Source organism: Anser brachyrhynchus (assembly GCF_964034855.1).
Source record: "Anser brachyrhynchus genome assembly, chromosome: 1".
Taxonomy (NCBI): Eukaryota; Metazoa; Chordata; class Aves; order Anseriformes; family Anatidae; genus Anser; species Anser brachyrhynchus.
In genome coordinates this window covers 193,627,983-193,645,536 of record NC_137694.1, presented here as the reverse complement: position 1 = coordinate 193,645,536, position 17,554 = coordinate 193,627,983, and the positions used below count along the sequence as shown (strand labels likewise).

General features: G+C 39.6%; 1 protein-coding gene across 2 annotated transcripts; it reads right to left on the bottom strand.

Moving 5' to 3' along the window:
• Positions 1–493: 493 nt before the first annotated feature.
• CPAP (centrosome assembly and centriole elongation protein) lies at positions 494–16,536 on the bottom strand. Of its 2 annotated transcripts, none has more exons than XM_080591237.1 (16): positions 16,252–16,536; positions 15,229–15,748; positions 13,546–13,669; positions 11,653–11,800; positions 10,097–10,202; positions 8,163–9,771; positions 6,789–6,921; positions 5,755–5,920; positions 4,488–4,730; positions 3,640–3,739; positions 2,855–2,949; positions 2,088–2,186; positions 1,839–1,979; positions 1,660–1,744; positions 1,435–1,555; positions 494–824 (listed from the first exon to the last, which is right to left on the bottom strand). In XM_080591237.1, the coding sequence occupies exons 2-16, from the start codon at positions 15,661–15,663 to the stop codon at positions 632–634; spliced, it is 3,798 nt and encodes a 1,265-aa protein (XP_080447363.1). In that variant the 5' UTR covers positions 15,664–15,748; positions 16,252–16,536; the 3' UTR covers positions 494–631. The 2 variants fall into 2 exon arrangements, with proteins under 2 accessions (XP_080447363.1, XP_080447364.1); XM_080591238.1 differs by having other exon boundaries at positions 2,858–2,949.
• Positions 16,537–17,554: the final 1,018 nt, after the last annotated feature.

Genomic DNA, 17,554 nt, shown 5'->3' with positions numbered 1-17,554 from the left:
CTTTGGTTGTACATGCTGGGGAATTTTTCAAGATGAGCCAGCTTACAAATCTGCAACTGGATGAGGTGAAAGAATGGGATGAGAAGATGACCTTCGGTGGTTTCTGATGTTTTTCCCCCTTCGCTTTGAGTAGCATGGAGAATTAACCTATCTCACAGTTGCCTTTTCTAGCCTTAAAGACAACAGGTTTACAAAATATAGTTTGGGGTTTGCTGATGCTCTTGCTTACCAACTCAGATGAAAAAAAAATAAAGAATAAGCTTCAGCCTGACTGAAAAATGCCCTTGATTTACTCTAACACAAGCAACTTTTACCTTAGATGGAATGGCTTTTCCCTTGGACTTCTAAAATAAGATCATCTACGCCTGTTTGATGAGTTTTCACTGGCCACCAGGGAATTAAAGGATACTCTTTACACTACACATGATAAAACACTGAATCAATAAACAGCTTCTGAAAATAGAAACAGGCAAAACAATTTTAAAAGCTCTAATGTAGTAATACCAACTGAAAAATAAATTTATTTCAGGAAAACTATAAACAATATATATACACAAGTTTAAAAGGTGGTTCATTTTGTTTACAGGAATGTACATTGTTCTTGTTGATGTGTCAACAGGATCAACATGAACTACACCTTGGTGTCCATGAGGATATTACCATCCTTGTCCTTTACTCTTACTCTTCCAGAGATGTACTTGGTTTCCTGGTGTCCATTCGTATACACAGTCTTAACGGTACCATCTGGATACTCCCGTCTCTTAAACTCTGATGTGTGTAGCTCTCTCTGGCCATTATTGAACTCGATAGTTTTGCTCCCATCTCTGCATTAAAAACAAGTATGTGATTTTATTTTTTGTAAAACTCATAAGGACTATAAGTAGGCTTAAATTTATTCTTAGAACAAGCACTAAATACATAAGCCTAAATGAAGAAATTAAAGACTAAGGAAAAAAAAAAAGGCCTCTTTGTTAAATACCATCCCAGTTGGTTGGTACTCAAACATGTTTCTCCAAAAAAGTTATTTTCTGATGTGTCTTCTTTATACTCAAGAGCATCTACTACACATTCTCTCCTCTAAATCTACTGCTGCAAAGGTCCAGGAAAAGTTTAAAATAATGTTTTGAGCACAGTCAGTTTGGATGTCAGACCTGCTTGAGGCATGGCTACATCCTTAACCATTCTCTAGAATTGTACACAAGTCAGAAGTTACTTAAATAACTTTTTTTTTTCCTATTAGAAAATAGAGGGGATAGAGAACTGAATGCCTGTGTCTATGATACAAGAAAAATGCAAACAGTAACCAAGCCTTCCCCGCACAGTATATCCAAATGTAAGCTTTTACAAAGACATCGCTATATACTGCCTCTGGCAGTGAGCTCTTAACTACTGCTTTCCTGTCAACAGTCTAGGGTACCTGAAAACAAAGCTTACCGCTGAACACGAACGATAGTGCCATCTGGAAAGATGCTTTCTTCTTGCCCATCCGTAAATAAGTTTTTGATAGTTTGATCGGGGAAAGTGATTTCTTTCTTGCCATCAGGATAATGTTTCTCTGAAATGTATTTTGAGACAATATCCTTATTACATGAATACAGGAGTGTTTTGCATACATATGTAGTAGTTTTGAGGGTTGGCTGGATTGGATGATTTCTTTACCTATTTGTCCGTTTGAAAATTGCAAGACCTCCAAGCCATCACAGTATGTAGTATGAGTAGTCTTAGCATCAGCGTAATAATAAATCTGCAGGAAACAGTTCAAATTAACATACCCAGTCAGGAATCGTGTGCGTACACACACCTGTGTAAGTATAGGGGAGAAGGTGCAGGATACATACCACTGTTTGATCAGGCATAATCTGCTTCACATCCCCATTAAAAAAGGTTATTGTTACAGTCTTCCCATCAGCCTCCACTTTTTTCCATGTCCCATTGGGAAAAAATATGAGGTGACAGCCATTTTTCAAAACCTTTTCAACCTAACAAATGGATTACAGAGATCAGTATTTAGCTATCACATTCAGGTACCCATTCATCTTTCACAGCAAGCGTCTCACAGAATTTCAAGTGCCACGCTCTCATTTTACCTTTCCATCAGGATAAGCAATTTCTCTCTGTATCTCTTCACTGTCTGTGTGCACAGGTCCAGATGGTGCTGGCACAAGAGCTTCATTAGGAGAGGTGTCCTGAAATCACAACAGTAATATAAGCATAAACTCCAGTCAAACTTTGTCGTCATACAACTCTTTTCCCTAGGCTGACAAGTATTTTAGGAAATAAGAAGCATGAGGGTAGGAAGACAGGTCTGGGAAGTCATAAACCCAGTCTAGATTTTATGCAACATCTAGTATATGATGTACTCGGGCTAGCAGTAATTTGTCTGTGGTCAGTTTTTGTCCAAGCTGAAATGGAATTCATTGCTGTAGGGTGGTGCTCAACAGACTGAAGTCATCCGTACAGAGGCGTGAAGCAGCTGATGAAGTTCTATAAAGCCTAAACACTGCCTACAGCAATTAAGAATTCTTAAGATTCTTGGATGGTTTCTCTACATAGAACATAGTCAGTTCCCCTCCCCCCCCCCCCCAAGGGTAAACATTCTGCAAAATTCTAGGGGGTAGATGATTGTTTCCTTTCTTCAGCCAAAGAATGCTGCAACAGCTAGAGAGAGGTAAAGCATTGACTACTACATAGCCTTTAACTGCAATTTTGTTACCATGAAAAAATATATAAAAAAAATTGAGTCAATGGCTTTCCAGATCACCCTCCAAATACTCACTTAAATACAGATAACTTCATGGTTTTTTTTAATTTGTTTTGTGTTTTTTTCCCTTAAAAATCAAGATACAAGACTTACTACCATAAAAGTCCTAGAAGAATCTTCTAGTGCTGTTGTCTCAGAGTTGCTTCTGTCCTTAGCAGGTGCTGAGGCAGGCGTTCTAGAAAGCTTTCCTACTCAGGTAAAAGTAAGGAAGTTAATTGGGCCAGTAAAATTAAAGTGCAGTTTAAGTGTTAAAATCATAATTATATATGAGATCAAGTTGTACAGGACACTACATTTCTTTAGTGCTGTAAAAACTGAAAGCAGTACATTTATAAAAAATCAGCATGTCAGCTCTCTGGGGCATGTCATTTGCTTCAGCAACATGCTGGACTGAAAAATCATAGCAACGGGCATAATGCTTGCACTCTGTCGCCTATTTCATTTTTAGATCTATAGAGGAGATTCTTTTCTACCTGGGGATCTAGGTAACATTCTTACTAGCCATACCTTATAATGAATAAAGCAGGACTGACAATCTTTCAACAAGAACAGTCTTTGGCAGACTTTTTCTACGTCTTTCCTAGCATTCCAGAAGGATTATCAAAATAAAAACAGCACGGGCTTCAATTCTGGATTGTATTCCTCTAATAGACAACATCACGGTTGTTTGCCTTTAGAGGTGTCAAAAAAGAAACAAAACCTACAACCCTCCAGTTAGTTGCTATGTTTGATTATTCATTAGAAAGGGATATAGGAACAAATGCTGTTGTAAGCTAACTGTGAAAAGAAGGAAACCAAGGAACAGCAGCACTGCTCCCTCTACATCTATTTTCTGTTAACTCTTTTAAAAAATTTGCTGATTAGACAAGCATTTGTACCTTTTGCCTGTGAATAATTTTTGCCACTTATCTTGCCACCCTTCTGTGCTGGAAGAAGTGGAGATCCAGTTTGGCTTTTCAGGCCTCTATTTGGTAGACTCTGGAAGGAAGGAAGAGTTATTAGTGGATTATGTGACTTTTATGCAATAACTGTTCACTTGCAATAAAATTTATACACCATTTGTCATGAAACTTACTGCAAGCTTTCTTCACAAACTACATTTTTTGAGATTTAGTCAGCAGAAGGGTTTGCTTGATGTAGCCCAAGCTGTTTTGGAACTCTGCCTGCTGCCTCACTACCACCAGCTACAGAATGTTAATTTGGTACAAGCAATCATAAATAACAGTTTCAAAACTAAATGTAACTACTGTAGACAATGGTGAACTGCCTGATTTGCCTGGCTGGTCCTTGAGATACAAAGGTTCTCAGGTTATATCCCATCTACGTACTTTTCCTCTTGTAATTGCACCATTTTGAATTTCAAAGATGACAAGTTTCTCAACAGAACAGGTAGTGCACACAGTGATGCCTCCTTGGAGATCATCAGAAGCCGCGTGGACGTGGTCCTAGGCAGTCTGCCCTGGGTGTCCCTGCTTGAGCAGTGACATTAAAGCAGATGACCCCCAAGGGTCTCTTCCAACTCAACCATTCCACGGGTCTGTGAACATTCGCATTTGGAGAGAACGATACATTAACGAAATTCTGTGTCTGGCACCACTAGCAGACCCCTGAGATTAGTAAATTAAAAGTTAATATCTAGGTTGTGGCTACTGGATTCCAACTTTATGATACACAACACAAGAGTTTTCACACAGACCAACTTAAAACACTGAGATTAAAAACTTACTACAGGTTCTGCTCTTTTTAGAGTCACCCCAGAATTTTCCATTTTCTTCTTGCTTCCAGCGGCTTCTACTTTTTTCCAGGCTTCAAGACGAAACCTCTCCATAATTTTGACTTCCTCTTTTAGCTCCATGTTCTCATTTACTAAAGCTTCTATTTGATCTTTCAGGCGTCGATGGGTGGTTGACCATTTTGCTTCTTTTCGTTTCACATCTTCCTGTAACTCTGCAATCTGCTGTTTTAAAGCCTTAGAAAAACGCACATTTATAAATGAAAGAAGCTTCGTTTTTTAATATATCAAAAGATTTTCATGTTCTAGGAAGGAACTTACAAGCAAAAGGAAAAATGTACAAAAGTATTTGTACTTATCAGCATAAAACAGGCAAGATCTGTGTAATGGCAGAGGGTGAAAGGTAGGGATTTTTAGTTTTATTCCATGAAAAGGATAGGATCAACTTTAGATATCAACTCCATAAGCTCAACTTAATCCGAGGATGTCTCTCATTCCCCTCTGAGCATCCTTTACACTTCATAGATTGGCCAGCACACACTTGAGGCAGAAATTTGCTATCTTTAAGGCTACCATGCAGAGGACCCTTCAAAAATCTTGGCAGCAGAAAATAGGGAGGACACAAACACACAAAATACACATGAATCTGCCTGGCCAGTTTAGCAAATGTTACTTTGACCCGTTGAAGTAATGTCAGGAAGTGACATACCCACATGTGAAGTTTCATACAACTTGTCTGTACGCCTAACATACCATAAATCCTGACAGTGAAGAAACGTATTGTTTCATACGTCTCTGACCTTTAATGAACTACAAGTAAGTAATCACAAAATGCTACTTTGAAAATTGTAGAAGATAACTATTTTTACCCTGGAACAGTTATAAACAGAATAAAATTCAGGTATGGTTCTAGTTTGCATTTTTATCCATTACCATAATAAAAACTTGCAGTGTTATATTAGCTACAGTAATTTTGTATCAAAGATGAAGATCATTCTACCGTAGTCAAGTGCAGTTTTTATTATGGAAATGTGACAAAACGATTTGCTCATGTCTTTTTTTTTTTTTTTTTTGCCTTGAAACCAGCAAACAATGTTGTGAAGACTGTAACTGCTTTCTCAATTAGGCTGTGTCTACTAACGGTTCCTATCTTGAAATGACTTGCAACCTTTCAAATTAAGTTAGAATTTAGTTCTCAACTCCCTTTAAATGAATTTAAGTTTTCCTGTGTGGACAAGAATAATAACTATCATTTTTATACCTGAATTTCATCACGTTCTTTTTTATCTGGAATTGCTCTAGCTTCTGTGGTATATTTTTCAAAAACTTTACGTTCCTTTTGCAGTTTTTTCATTTCTTTTTTTCTATATTCTTCTATTTCAGCCAGTTCTTGGGCTTTCTGCTGTTGAAAGTCTGCAATTTCTTTCCTGTAATTATAAAACAAAGCTGTTGGTTTTTGCCCGACTCCTTCAAGTCTGGAGTGAGAAAATTAAGACTGAATTTTGCAGTCATTGATTCAAACCCAGCATCTGCTACACCCAGGAAGGTTTAACTATAAACAGTATTAAGCAGTAAGAGTTTTCACACAGATAGTGTTTGAAGTCCAACTATTTCTATCTTCTAGTCACAAAAGTTATCCTGATTTTAGCAAAGCTTCACCAAGATCTGCCAACATTCCTCAAAGCAGCAGAACACCATTCCCCCAAAAGCAGTGTGAAAAAGAATCAGCCAATACCAGGTCCCTCACGTTAGCCAACAACACGATGCTGTTTCCAAAAAAAAAAAACGTGACTTTGGTAGGAATTGGCGCGCTTCCTTTAAGTCAGAGGATTATTTTGCTGTTTGCCACCTGGAAGTCACCAGGGGGCTGAAATGAAGTCAAACTCCGTTTGTACACATATATTCAATCCATAGGAAGAGCACTGATCATGTTAGCATGAAATCTGTTTTGCAAGACCAGTTTAGGACTGTGTTACTGCTCAGAACATTGCTCGATTAGACATGAGGAAATTCTCCCCAGGTGTAGCCTTCAAGGATATCATATTAATCCAGTAGGAGTTCTTAATATTATTCCGAGATTGGTATTTTGTTTGTGAGTAATAATGACAGTTTAATACATCCCTAGTGCAACAACCAGTCTCTTGACCTACCTCTGCAGTTACTGAAACACATCAATTATTTATCTATCACTGTAACACTATCTAGGTACAAACAGGACAACAGGAACATACTATGTTAGCAAACACCCCAAACTGTTTTCAATTAAAACTCTCCTAATTTTCAATTAAAAATTACCTGATACTTGCCAGTGCATGCTCTCTTTCTTCCCGAAGTTTAGTTAGAGTTGTGTTTTCAGCTCTGAACCTCTCAATTTCCATTTCCAATTCCATGAGTTTCTCTCTCAGTATCTGGGATGGAACAGTGTTTCCTACCAAAGAACAATCAGGTGCAAGTTGCTTAAGCAGCCTTTGACTGAAGTAAACAATTACCACAGGCCATTTAAAATATATATATACGATTTCATAGATAGAATTTTCTTGCAATACTACTGCTAATACTGAAATAACATAGAAGTGACATTTTAAAGCACCCTGCGCTATATACTCAAGGGTGGTGAGGCCCTGGCACAGGCTGCCCAGAGAAGCTGTGGATGCCCCATCCCTGGAGGTGCTCAAGGCCAGGCTGGATGGGGCTTTGGGCAACCTGGGCTGGTGGGAGGTGTCCCTGCCCATGGCAGGGGGGTGGAACTGGATGATCCCTAAGGATCCTCAAATACAAGCCAAACCTTTCTATGTCTCTGTAACTACCTGACACACCAAGTGTATCTATCGTCTTTGTAGAACTAAGTATGTATTAGGAATTGGAATGTGAAGGGCTTCATGTCAAGCTAGAGAAATTAAATAAAGGTATGTTGAGGGCAAAGCGTCAAACAGGAAAAACTCACGGCTCTAAATTTTCCAAGTTGTACTCACAACACAATCTGCTCACACTGCCCTGAAATATATTGTAGGAGGCCCATAATCATATCTGTGGGCTTCTTTGCTATCCCATTTTTTTGATCATTCGCAGCTTAACACTCATTGGGCTTTAACAGTCTGCTTCTGAGTATCCAAGAGAAGAGCCTAAGCACTGACACTGCAGTGCAGTTAGTTGCCTCATTCACTCTTAAATGCTGCCAACCATTACCTCCTGCAAACATCGAGCAGATTTCTTTCAAAAACACAGCAAAATCAGTTCTCCGCAAAGCAGTAAGTAGATGTAGTAGCTTTCATACGAATTTCCCAAAAAAAAAAAAAAAAAACAGAAACAAAACACTAAATGGGTTCAAGCTCTCCTGCAATGAACCTACCACCTACCATCATCTAACAGAGAAGGCATGCTAGGCTATACCATCATGTTGTCACTAAACAACTGCATTTTTAATGATCTTGCATAAATACAACACCTTGTAAAGGAGCTCTTAGAGGCATCCCTTCCACAGACTCAATCTGCAAAACGGCTAGCTTGCACCAGACACGCAACCAGAAGAGAGAAAAAATGCCATTCCCTGAAGCAGAAGTCTGTACTTAGACTTTTCAGTGTAAAGTCAAGTTGCAGCTTGAGCCTTGGAAAGAAAGACTTGTAAAACACATTTCCTTCAGCATTTCCTACCAGTTGCTGTTCTCTCACCTCCTGACTCCTGTTCCACATTTGATTTGATTTCATACTCTGAGTGACAGCCTGCCTTCTGCTTCGGTTTCAGTGAGGGAAACAGTTTCATCATCAGGTTTGATGCCGGAGGCCCTTTCGAATCACTGTCCGCTGCAGACTGTTTGGACAGTTCATCTCCCTTCTTCGAGGCAACTTTTCTCTTTATTGCTTTATCTGGGACAGTTGTATCATTCTTACTGAAAAAGTCTGTCTGTAAGGACGTTTTAGTATATTTTTCAGGTAAATCATTGTGAAAATAATATTCATCAAGATCACTCCATGTCCTTTCATCATCAAACTCAATCTTACTCCTATTTATACAAGACATGCTTCTCTGGTGGTCTGAAGCTTTTCTGATCTTTTGCTTTGACAGTGTGCTGCAATCTTCGTCTGACAAGTCACCTCCACGTTTGCTTTCTTTGCTGGTATCTGTAGAACTTCCGTAATCAAAAAATCCTGGATCACTTTCTCTGTTGCTCTGAAAGGATTCCTTAACATCTTCATTTTCATTTTTTAAGGTTGTCTCAAAGTCTTGCTCAGAATCTGTAGTCGTATCACCATTTTCCTCGTCTTTATCTTCACTTACAGTCCATTGAGTACTTTTTAAAGCAGGAACTGCTGTCAAGGAAGAACCTGAAAATATTACACTGTCTGTTTTATTCACTGGATCCTTCAGTCTAGAAGCTGTTCCTGAATTTGAGACTGTATGTGTAACTGCTTTATCACTTTTATTTCCCTGTGTGATACAGTCTGCCTTTTTATTTTTCGCATTTATAAGTTTAACTGCAAGCTCCTTCACTTGTTGCTGTTTTGCCTTGATAGGGGTGGAAGACATTCTACGTCCTTCTGAAGTTTGCTGATCTTGATCTAAGATCCTTTGCACAAATGAGGAATTACTTGAAAAAGATATTTCATCTGCAGCTTGCTCTAGAAACAAAAATTCATCTAATTCTAGATTCTCTTTTTCCTTTTCTTTTTCCCAGTTTTCCAACTTATTCTGAAACGAAACTTCAAAAGACAGTTCTGGATCTTTTACAGGGTGACCTACAGGACATTTAGGATTAGAAAAGGCACTGGCCAGCTCACAAGACAACTGAGGCTTTTCCATGCCAGGTAATTTGTTTCTGATTTTGCCAATGTTAGACTTAGCAAATTCCACTACATTCTCTTTATTTTCTATTTTGTGGTTAATTTCTGATGGGAAACAATCTATCATCTGTCCATCAAGATTTTTTCCTGGTTGCATTCTTGTTTCTAATGGCACGGTATTTTTTCCATTGTGATTCCTGAGTACAAGGGTCTTCTGAATAGGACAACATTTTGCTTTATCAGGCTGGTTATTTTTTTTACGTGGCATAAGAGGGCTCCCAGAAACCAGCTCTTTGCTAGGAGGCAGACTTTTCTTTTGTATTTGTGATCTGTCCACTCTAACGTTTCTGTCGTCTGAAACCCTTTGTTGAGGTTTCAATATGCTTTCTCCAAGCGTTGTTATCTTAGATTTGGCATTAGTGAACCTTGTTAAGCCTTCTCCTCTTTTCAGGAAGGGTCGTTTGATCACTGGCTTTTGAATGGCTGATCCGTTTGTCTCCTGAAAGTGGATATGGAAAATTAACATGCAGAGAATGTTAAAAAGTCCTTTACACAGTTTTAAGATTTTTTTTTCAAATAAACCCCACATATCAGTAGGAACTTACATAGCATATTTCTACCGGGTTTCTAAAAACATCTTAAACAAATGCAGTAGTCAGAGCTTTTTTTTTTTTTTTATTTTTAAAGTAAAATCGTAAAATGTGAATATTGCAGTCAGTGTTAGCTTTTGATGCTAGAATCTCCCTTGTATGTTTTTAAAGCACTCATCACTATATATATATAAAAAAAAAAACTGTTAAAAGTTAAAAAAGAAATTTAAAAACCTGTAACTTCTGGCTTTGCTTCAGACGCTGCTCCTCTATCTGAATCTGTTCTTCCAGAAATTCTTCAAATGTCTGTTTCTTCTCTTGAATTGCAGCTTTAATAGGTCTAGGGTAATTTAAAAAGTCAAGTCTTACGTGTCTACATAATTTAACTGTGTTTAGCATCCCTACTATTCGAAGGCCTAGGGCGCAATTACATAAAAAATGACAAATTACGAAGTACTTTAGTCATTAAGTGGCAAAGTTAATCTGAGAAATGCACGATACCACTAGCTGCTTATCTTTTGAGAAGTGATTATCAAATCCCTGCTATAATTAATATCCATCTAAAAGCGCCTTTATGCAGGCTTTGCTGTTTTGCCTTTCACAGCTTTTCTCAGTGACCCATTCTTCTGCCCAAAACATCAAATTTTCACTTGGATTTTAGTCACACTGCTCGTTTCTGCAGTATCACCTTGCACCGGGTATGGCTGGGACAGAGTAAGCTTTCTTCACAGCTGTTCACGTGGTGCTGTTTTGGATTTGTGACTAAAATAGTGTTGGTAACGCACCAATGTTTTTGCTATTGCCGAACACTGCTTGCACAGCATCAAAACTTTATTTGGTTTCTCACACAGCCTGCCTTCCTCCCCCAGCAAATGGGAGGTTGAGGGGGACGCAGCCAGAAGAGCTGACCCAAAGTGACCCAGCAGATATTCCATGCCAGGTAACGTCATGCTCAGCAGTGAAAACTTTGGGCTCGGTTTTCTCAGCTGTTGTTCAGCAGCCAACTGCACATCAGTCTGCTTGCTGGAGGCGGAGAGCAATTGCCTTTGTAACACTTGGGTTTCTTCCCCTCTTTCCTTCACTTTGTAAACTGTCTTGATCTCAACCCACAACTTTTCACACATTTGTGCTCTTCTGATCCCCCAACCCAATTCTGCTCTGGGGAATAATGACCAAGCAGCTGGCTGGGTGCCTTGCTGCTGGCTGGGGTCAACCCACCACAGCCTGGTACAAGATTTCTTGTCTTGTGATGACCAGACAGACAAGGCAGAGCTTCAAAACCATGCCAACCACTACTTTTAGTCCATCCATGCCATAAACAAAGCTTCTACCATACGCAAGAAGGCTTCTCCCAAAAGCACTATTATTACTTCTTAGCAATACCCAGATACTTAAAAAACTCCTGGTAATAAACTAAAAAGTCGTGGCCTTACACTCCTTCACAATACCTTTTTGCCATCTAATAATGGATAGGAAATTGTAATAAATCAAATTGGGAACAGTAATTATAACTGCTAATATGCTAAGCCTATACTAAGATGTGCCTCTGAACTGTCATCACTCCATGTTTCACACACTTCTTCAGCCAATACACAACGTCACATCTTTCACTGCATAAGCAACTTCAAGCCAGAGCCTCTTACCACTGGTCTCCACCATACCTAGCAAAATGGAATCCTTAGTTGAGAAAACTATACAAATTGAGAATATGAGACTCTTAATTAGGACTCAGAATTCAATCAAACTTGTGTTATGTATTTAGAACTGTAAAAAATAATGTTCTGAATTACCTTTCCTCTGTATTAGTCACCCACAACTGTTTTCCTCTGCTGGACTTTTCAGAGAGATCTGCACCTTCCACACATAAAGGATCATCATGTGGATCTTCAGCCTCCGTTATTTTTTCCATCTTTTGTTCTGGACACCACAAGTTTTTTCCTATGAAATTGACAGAATATAGCTTGTTTTTTTTTTTCCTCCCCAAAGCAAACAAATCAGTTTTCAGCTCATACTTTAAGCAGCACTCAGATCAGATTAAAACCAGAAGGGAGCTTCATGGTCACGTATTCTGGATTCCCACACAAAAAAAGTCCTAAAATTTCCCCAGTTTAATTCTTATTTGATTTTGAGCTCTCTTTTTAAAGGAACATCCAATTATGTATAAATTTTTTCCACACACCTTAACAGCCCATTCTGATTGTTCATTATCTTTGCTAATTTATCACTTAAAGGTAAAATAACTGAACAATTTTGGATGTCTGCTCTACTGAAAAGGTCTCTTATCAAGATTCTGTTTCCTACGTACAAATGTAAAAATTAAGATCAGTTCATCCTTTTGCAGCCTCTTAGACCAAGACTTTGGATTAAAAGCTTTGAAATATGATGAAATGCAATCTCATACCTTTTCTCTGAAATCTCTACAGGTTTACAATAACCTTATTAAACAGCTAGATTAAAACCAAAACTCTGTTCCGGTCATAGCAGCTTAGTTGTCATGCTGCTGTCAGTGGTAAAACTAAAAACAGAAAAGGTGAAGAACTCTAGTGCATTTCTTTTACATACAGGTAATTCTTAGTCATGCGGTGGCATCTCTTTGCCAACCCATCTTGATTCCTAATTCCAGTTCAGTTATTAACCCTCACGGCAGAGTTGGACTGGAGACATTCTGTATCCCTGTATAGATTGTTTTCTATGTGCCACGCGAAAACATGGGTTCAATCAGTGCAACTCTCAACAATGAGATACATTCTTAGTTATTTAACTTGTAAAAAATCACTGTTTTGTGTATGTGGAGAACAACTATTCAAGGCATAAACTCTGCCTTCATTGTGATTCCGATATCCAGATGGTCACAACCTGTGAAAAGCTGTCAAGCCCACTGAATGCCTAGGTCTTGGCTTTTGACTTTCAGCCATCAGAGTAGAGTTTGAAATTAAAAGAAAAACATACCACTGTTCTGCAGGAGAAAAGAAATGGCACTAAAGGGCAAGAACCAGCCTCCACCTTTACATTCCCAATTAGAAATAACTCATTAGGCAATCTAGTTTTTGTTCTAAGACTAAACCCTAGATCAACTTTCTCAGAGAGTAAAAGAAAGATAACCATTAAATCATGTAGGACTGATACTACCAGCAAAAGAAGATCCCCCTACCTCAACTCTGCCAGCTTTTTCCAGCCCAGCACTGTGCTCTCCCTTTGCACACAGCAAATTGGACTGGAAAACTGATCCAGTTTACAAATGTTTGTTTTTCAGTACAAATCAGCTCCCCAGTCTAGTTCAGTTCATCACTTGAGCAAATTTGTTCTGCATGAGCACACACAAGGAGGTATTACTTCATTTGGATACAGTGACAGCTTAAAGCAAACAAAAGTATATTGGGAAACAGCTAATCAAAAAGGAAAGAAACTATTTTACACTGTCTTTTGTAATATATTCTTCAAAATAAGGCTCCCATCATTGATTAAGTTACAATTACTCTTGGCAATTTATAAAAGGATTTTATAAAAGTCCTTCTACAGTAGCACTCATTTATCAGCCACTCAAACGATGCAGCATTAGTCTTTGACTAATCAAGTAGTTTTAAGATGAAAAACACTGAATACACTTTCAGATTTTAATGAAGAAATGAGATCAAATTCTTCAGTTTACTGAAGTATGTCTTATGCTTTATTTCTCAACTTACCAAGAATTGCTGTCTGGTCAGACACCATGCTAAGTAACTTCTGCTGTTCTTCCATCAGCCTTTGAAGTTGCTCCATCTGTTGTTTCTTTAGCTGTTCCTGCTTCTGTTGTTGCAATTCCTTCAGCTTTTCAAACAAACAAAAAAATGTACTGGAGGACATTTATTTACGTTATTTTACCTAGGACATTTATTTACGTTATTTTACCTAAGACAAATATACTTAGAATGCATTAGAGTCATCAAGACAAGAGGTATTTCTTGTTTTAATGATGTTCCATTAGCTAAGTGCAACATGAAGGGAATTAAGAATACAAAGTGCTTTGATGAACGCAATTTTCAGTTCTACCTATCAATTGCACATACTATTTCCAGTGTGCACAGTTAACAGATCCACTCATCTTTAATTGACCAATCTGCAAAAAAAGAATCAGAACACTCATTTCTATAGTATGAGAAAAACATTCAAATTCTGCTCTTTTAACATAACTCGCATGTGGTGGTTTTATTAAAATGTGAAATACCTCAAAATCAATAGTGCTTTAGAAATGTTTATATATCAGTATTTTTTATATGTATGTATCAGTAATCTTCACTCTATCTGAGATCTTGGAAATAAATATTACATGTAAGTTATATCTATTTTTAGAATAATAATTGTTAATTTATATTGGATCGGCAATAACTTTCCAAGACAGGAGACTTAACAATTCCTTTAAGATACCATTAAACCAGATAGTATCTGTTATTTTAGCCACTGTTGGACACTGCTGATGTAACGAAAAAAGTGAATGAATATTTTCCTAACATATATAACAGAGATGAAATACCTTTTACATGCTTAGTAGTGGAATTATACTCTAGAGATTCACTTTTTCCTCCCACACTTCCACTTGCACAAACAGACATAAGGATTTGCACTGAGGCAACTTCTAGAAGGGTGGACAAGGAGCTGAGTTCTTAATCCCTAACAGCAAGACCTATTAAAGTGTGCCTTAACACCTTCAGCTAACATAATTTATATCTGCTAACTGGGGAGAGCTATAAGCAACTGTATTGCCAATCACAGAGTCAGCTGGCAGGCTTGCTATGGAAAAAAGATTAAAAAAAAAAATGACATCACAGGGTTGTAATTCCATGCCTTTTTGTCCTATTGTCTTGGACATGTATGTATTCAACACCAACTTCTCTCTTCAGCTAAACAGAACCAGGTACAAGTGTGCACACATACAATGAGAACTAACGGAAGATGTTGCTATAGCTACAAGAACATACAACTTCACTGTGTTGTGAATATCTGCAGTGAAGCACTCCCACTGTAACGACCAGCACCCCATTGCCACAGCTTTAAGAGAAGAATTAATGGAATATTGTAAAACTGTGTGCATCTTTCCAGGTAAAAAAAAAATAAATAAAAAATAAAAAGATTTTGAGTCAAATATGCTGGCACTAAATACAATCCGTTTTGAACTGGAACCTGTGCCAGCGAAAACCAGTTAAACTGCATGTTATGAGGACACCAACTTTTATGCATGCATAACTGACCTAGGGCTTGCTCTTTAAGCCCACTGTGTTCTATACATGGAAAAGATTTTGCATACTTTCGGGTATGAAAAATCATATATAGGAACAAAATAAATCTTAATTTATGTATGTCAAAGAATTCTGGAACTTTTTTTTTATTACCTGTTCAAGCTTCTGTAAGAGAGGATCACAGTAATCGGATTTATTCCGACCATCCACTTCACCATGGACAAAGTCTGTTTTAGAGCTTTCCACATTATATGCTGCTGCTGGAAAAGATGTGTCAGCGGTATCCTGCTGAAGTGTACAAGAGCTGCCAGACTCCAGCATCCGTTCTTCACACAAGGAGTCATCACTTACAGAACGGCTCTCTGAAAGATGCAACACTTCAGCAGGGAAAGCCGTGATGTTTTCATGTCCAGATAATAAATTGTCTGTGTTGATTTTCAAACCAGTAAAAGTAGGATCCAAGAAGACTCCAGCACGAGAGCTATCGAACATGCAATGTGCAAGGAAGTTTCGTTCACTACTCAGATCTTCAACAGCTGGCATCTTGTAAATGGTATTCAGATCTACTTGCTGATGTAGCGTTAACATAACACTATTATATCTTGGAGTGTTAGGACAGCAAAATTTTCAAAGCCATAGGCAGCTGGCGTGGATGGTTACTTATTTTTAGCACCTAAAAATTAAGCAGATAAACAAAATAAGAAATCTACAGTAACGGAAAGTTACTCTCTTATAACCAAAGTATTTATAAAAATCAGTCACCGTCTACTTTTCCCTAGGCAACAGAAGCAATTCGGACAATTGCTAATGAGCTTCCTGTGCACAGTCAGCACAATCCAACATTTAATCTTAACAGTAACTGCACTCAAATAAATAACACCTCAGATATTATAGAGCTGCGTATAATATTCTGTTCAGTAGTACAGAGATGGGTTCTGAATTTTTTAAATGTGTCTGCAACAGAAGTGAGAAGGGATTTGATGAGGTGAGAGACGTCCATTACAGGATCTTCATGTGAAAGCAATGTTGTAAATATGCCCACATAAATACAACCGTATTACTGTATTTCAATGCATACTTAGCATCATTCTCATGGAAATTCTGCACCCTTGCTGCCTGTTAGCTTCTCCCTCCCCTTCCTATCGTCTTTTATCGTTATCACTCGGCTCTGCTTACCTCCAGCGGGTCCCAGGGCGATTAACTCTCCACCTACACGCACGGTGTGTGTGTCGGCGTGTCCTGTCGCTGTGTCGTGTGTCGTGTCGGTGTGTCGCAGAGAGCACAGAGAAAAGGCTACAGAACAAAGGACACGACCACAGGAGCCCAAGGCTTCAACAGTCCTGCCGGTCAGGAAACAACTTTTTAAAGTTTCCTCATTCTCAGGAGATCAGATCACAGAAACTCTTGTTGAACCCTTGTTGAACCTCCCCACACGCCCAGCTGCCCCCCGTCACCCCTCACAGCGGCCGCTACGCCCCCCCCTTGAGGCACCCGCACGGCGACGGCCCCGAGCCGCGGCCCCAGCGGCGCTGCCCCTCCGTGTTGTTACAAACCTGCCGCCATCTCACGGCCTCCCGGCGCCACACGCCGGGCATGCCGGGAGTTGTAGTCCCGAGGCACGGCCTCCCCGCCCAGCTGGCAGGCGGTCCGGCGGTGAGCGAACTACAGCTCCCGAGGGGCTCCGCGTGGCGGCTGAGGGAGCTGGGGCTGGGTAGGCTGGGGACGAGGAGGCGCAGGGGAGAGCTCATTGCTCTCTGTAACTGCCTCAAAGGAGGTTGTGGGGGTCGGGGGTCGGCCTCTTCTCTCAGATAACCAGTGATAGGACTAGAGGGAATGGCCTCAAGTTGCACCAGGGGAGGTTCAGGTTGGAAATGAGGACACATTTCTTCTCAGAAAGAGCAGTCAGGCACTGGGACGGGTTGCCCAGGGAGGTGGTGGAGTCACCGTCCCTGGGGGTGTTCAAGGAGAGGTTGGACGTGGTGCTTAGGGACATGGTTTAGTGGGTGACATTGGTGGTAGGGCATGGTTGGACCAAAAACGTATCGCCTGAATGGGTGTCCTGAGGCTGGGTTCTGCGTTAACAAAAGGAGCTACTGTGCTGCGAGAAAGGATTCCTACCCATGCCTTTTGAAAGCACAGTATCGTGTTCAGCCTGGAGAAGAGGAGGCTGAGGGGAGACCTCATTGCAGTCTGCAGCTTGCTCACAAGGGGGAGTGGAGGCGATCTTTTCTCTTTAGTGACCAGCGATAGGACCCACGGCTATGGTGTCAGGCTGCTGCAGGAGAGGTTCAGGCTGGATATGAGGAAAAGGTTCTTCACTGAGAGGGTGGTCGTGCACTGGAACAGGCTCCCCAGGGAAGTAGTCACTGCACCAAGCGTGTCGGAGTTTAAGAAGCATTTGGACTGTGCACTTAGTCACGTGGTCTGAATTTTTGGGTAGACCTGTGTGGTGCCAGGAGTTGGACTCGATGATCCTTAC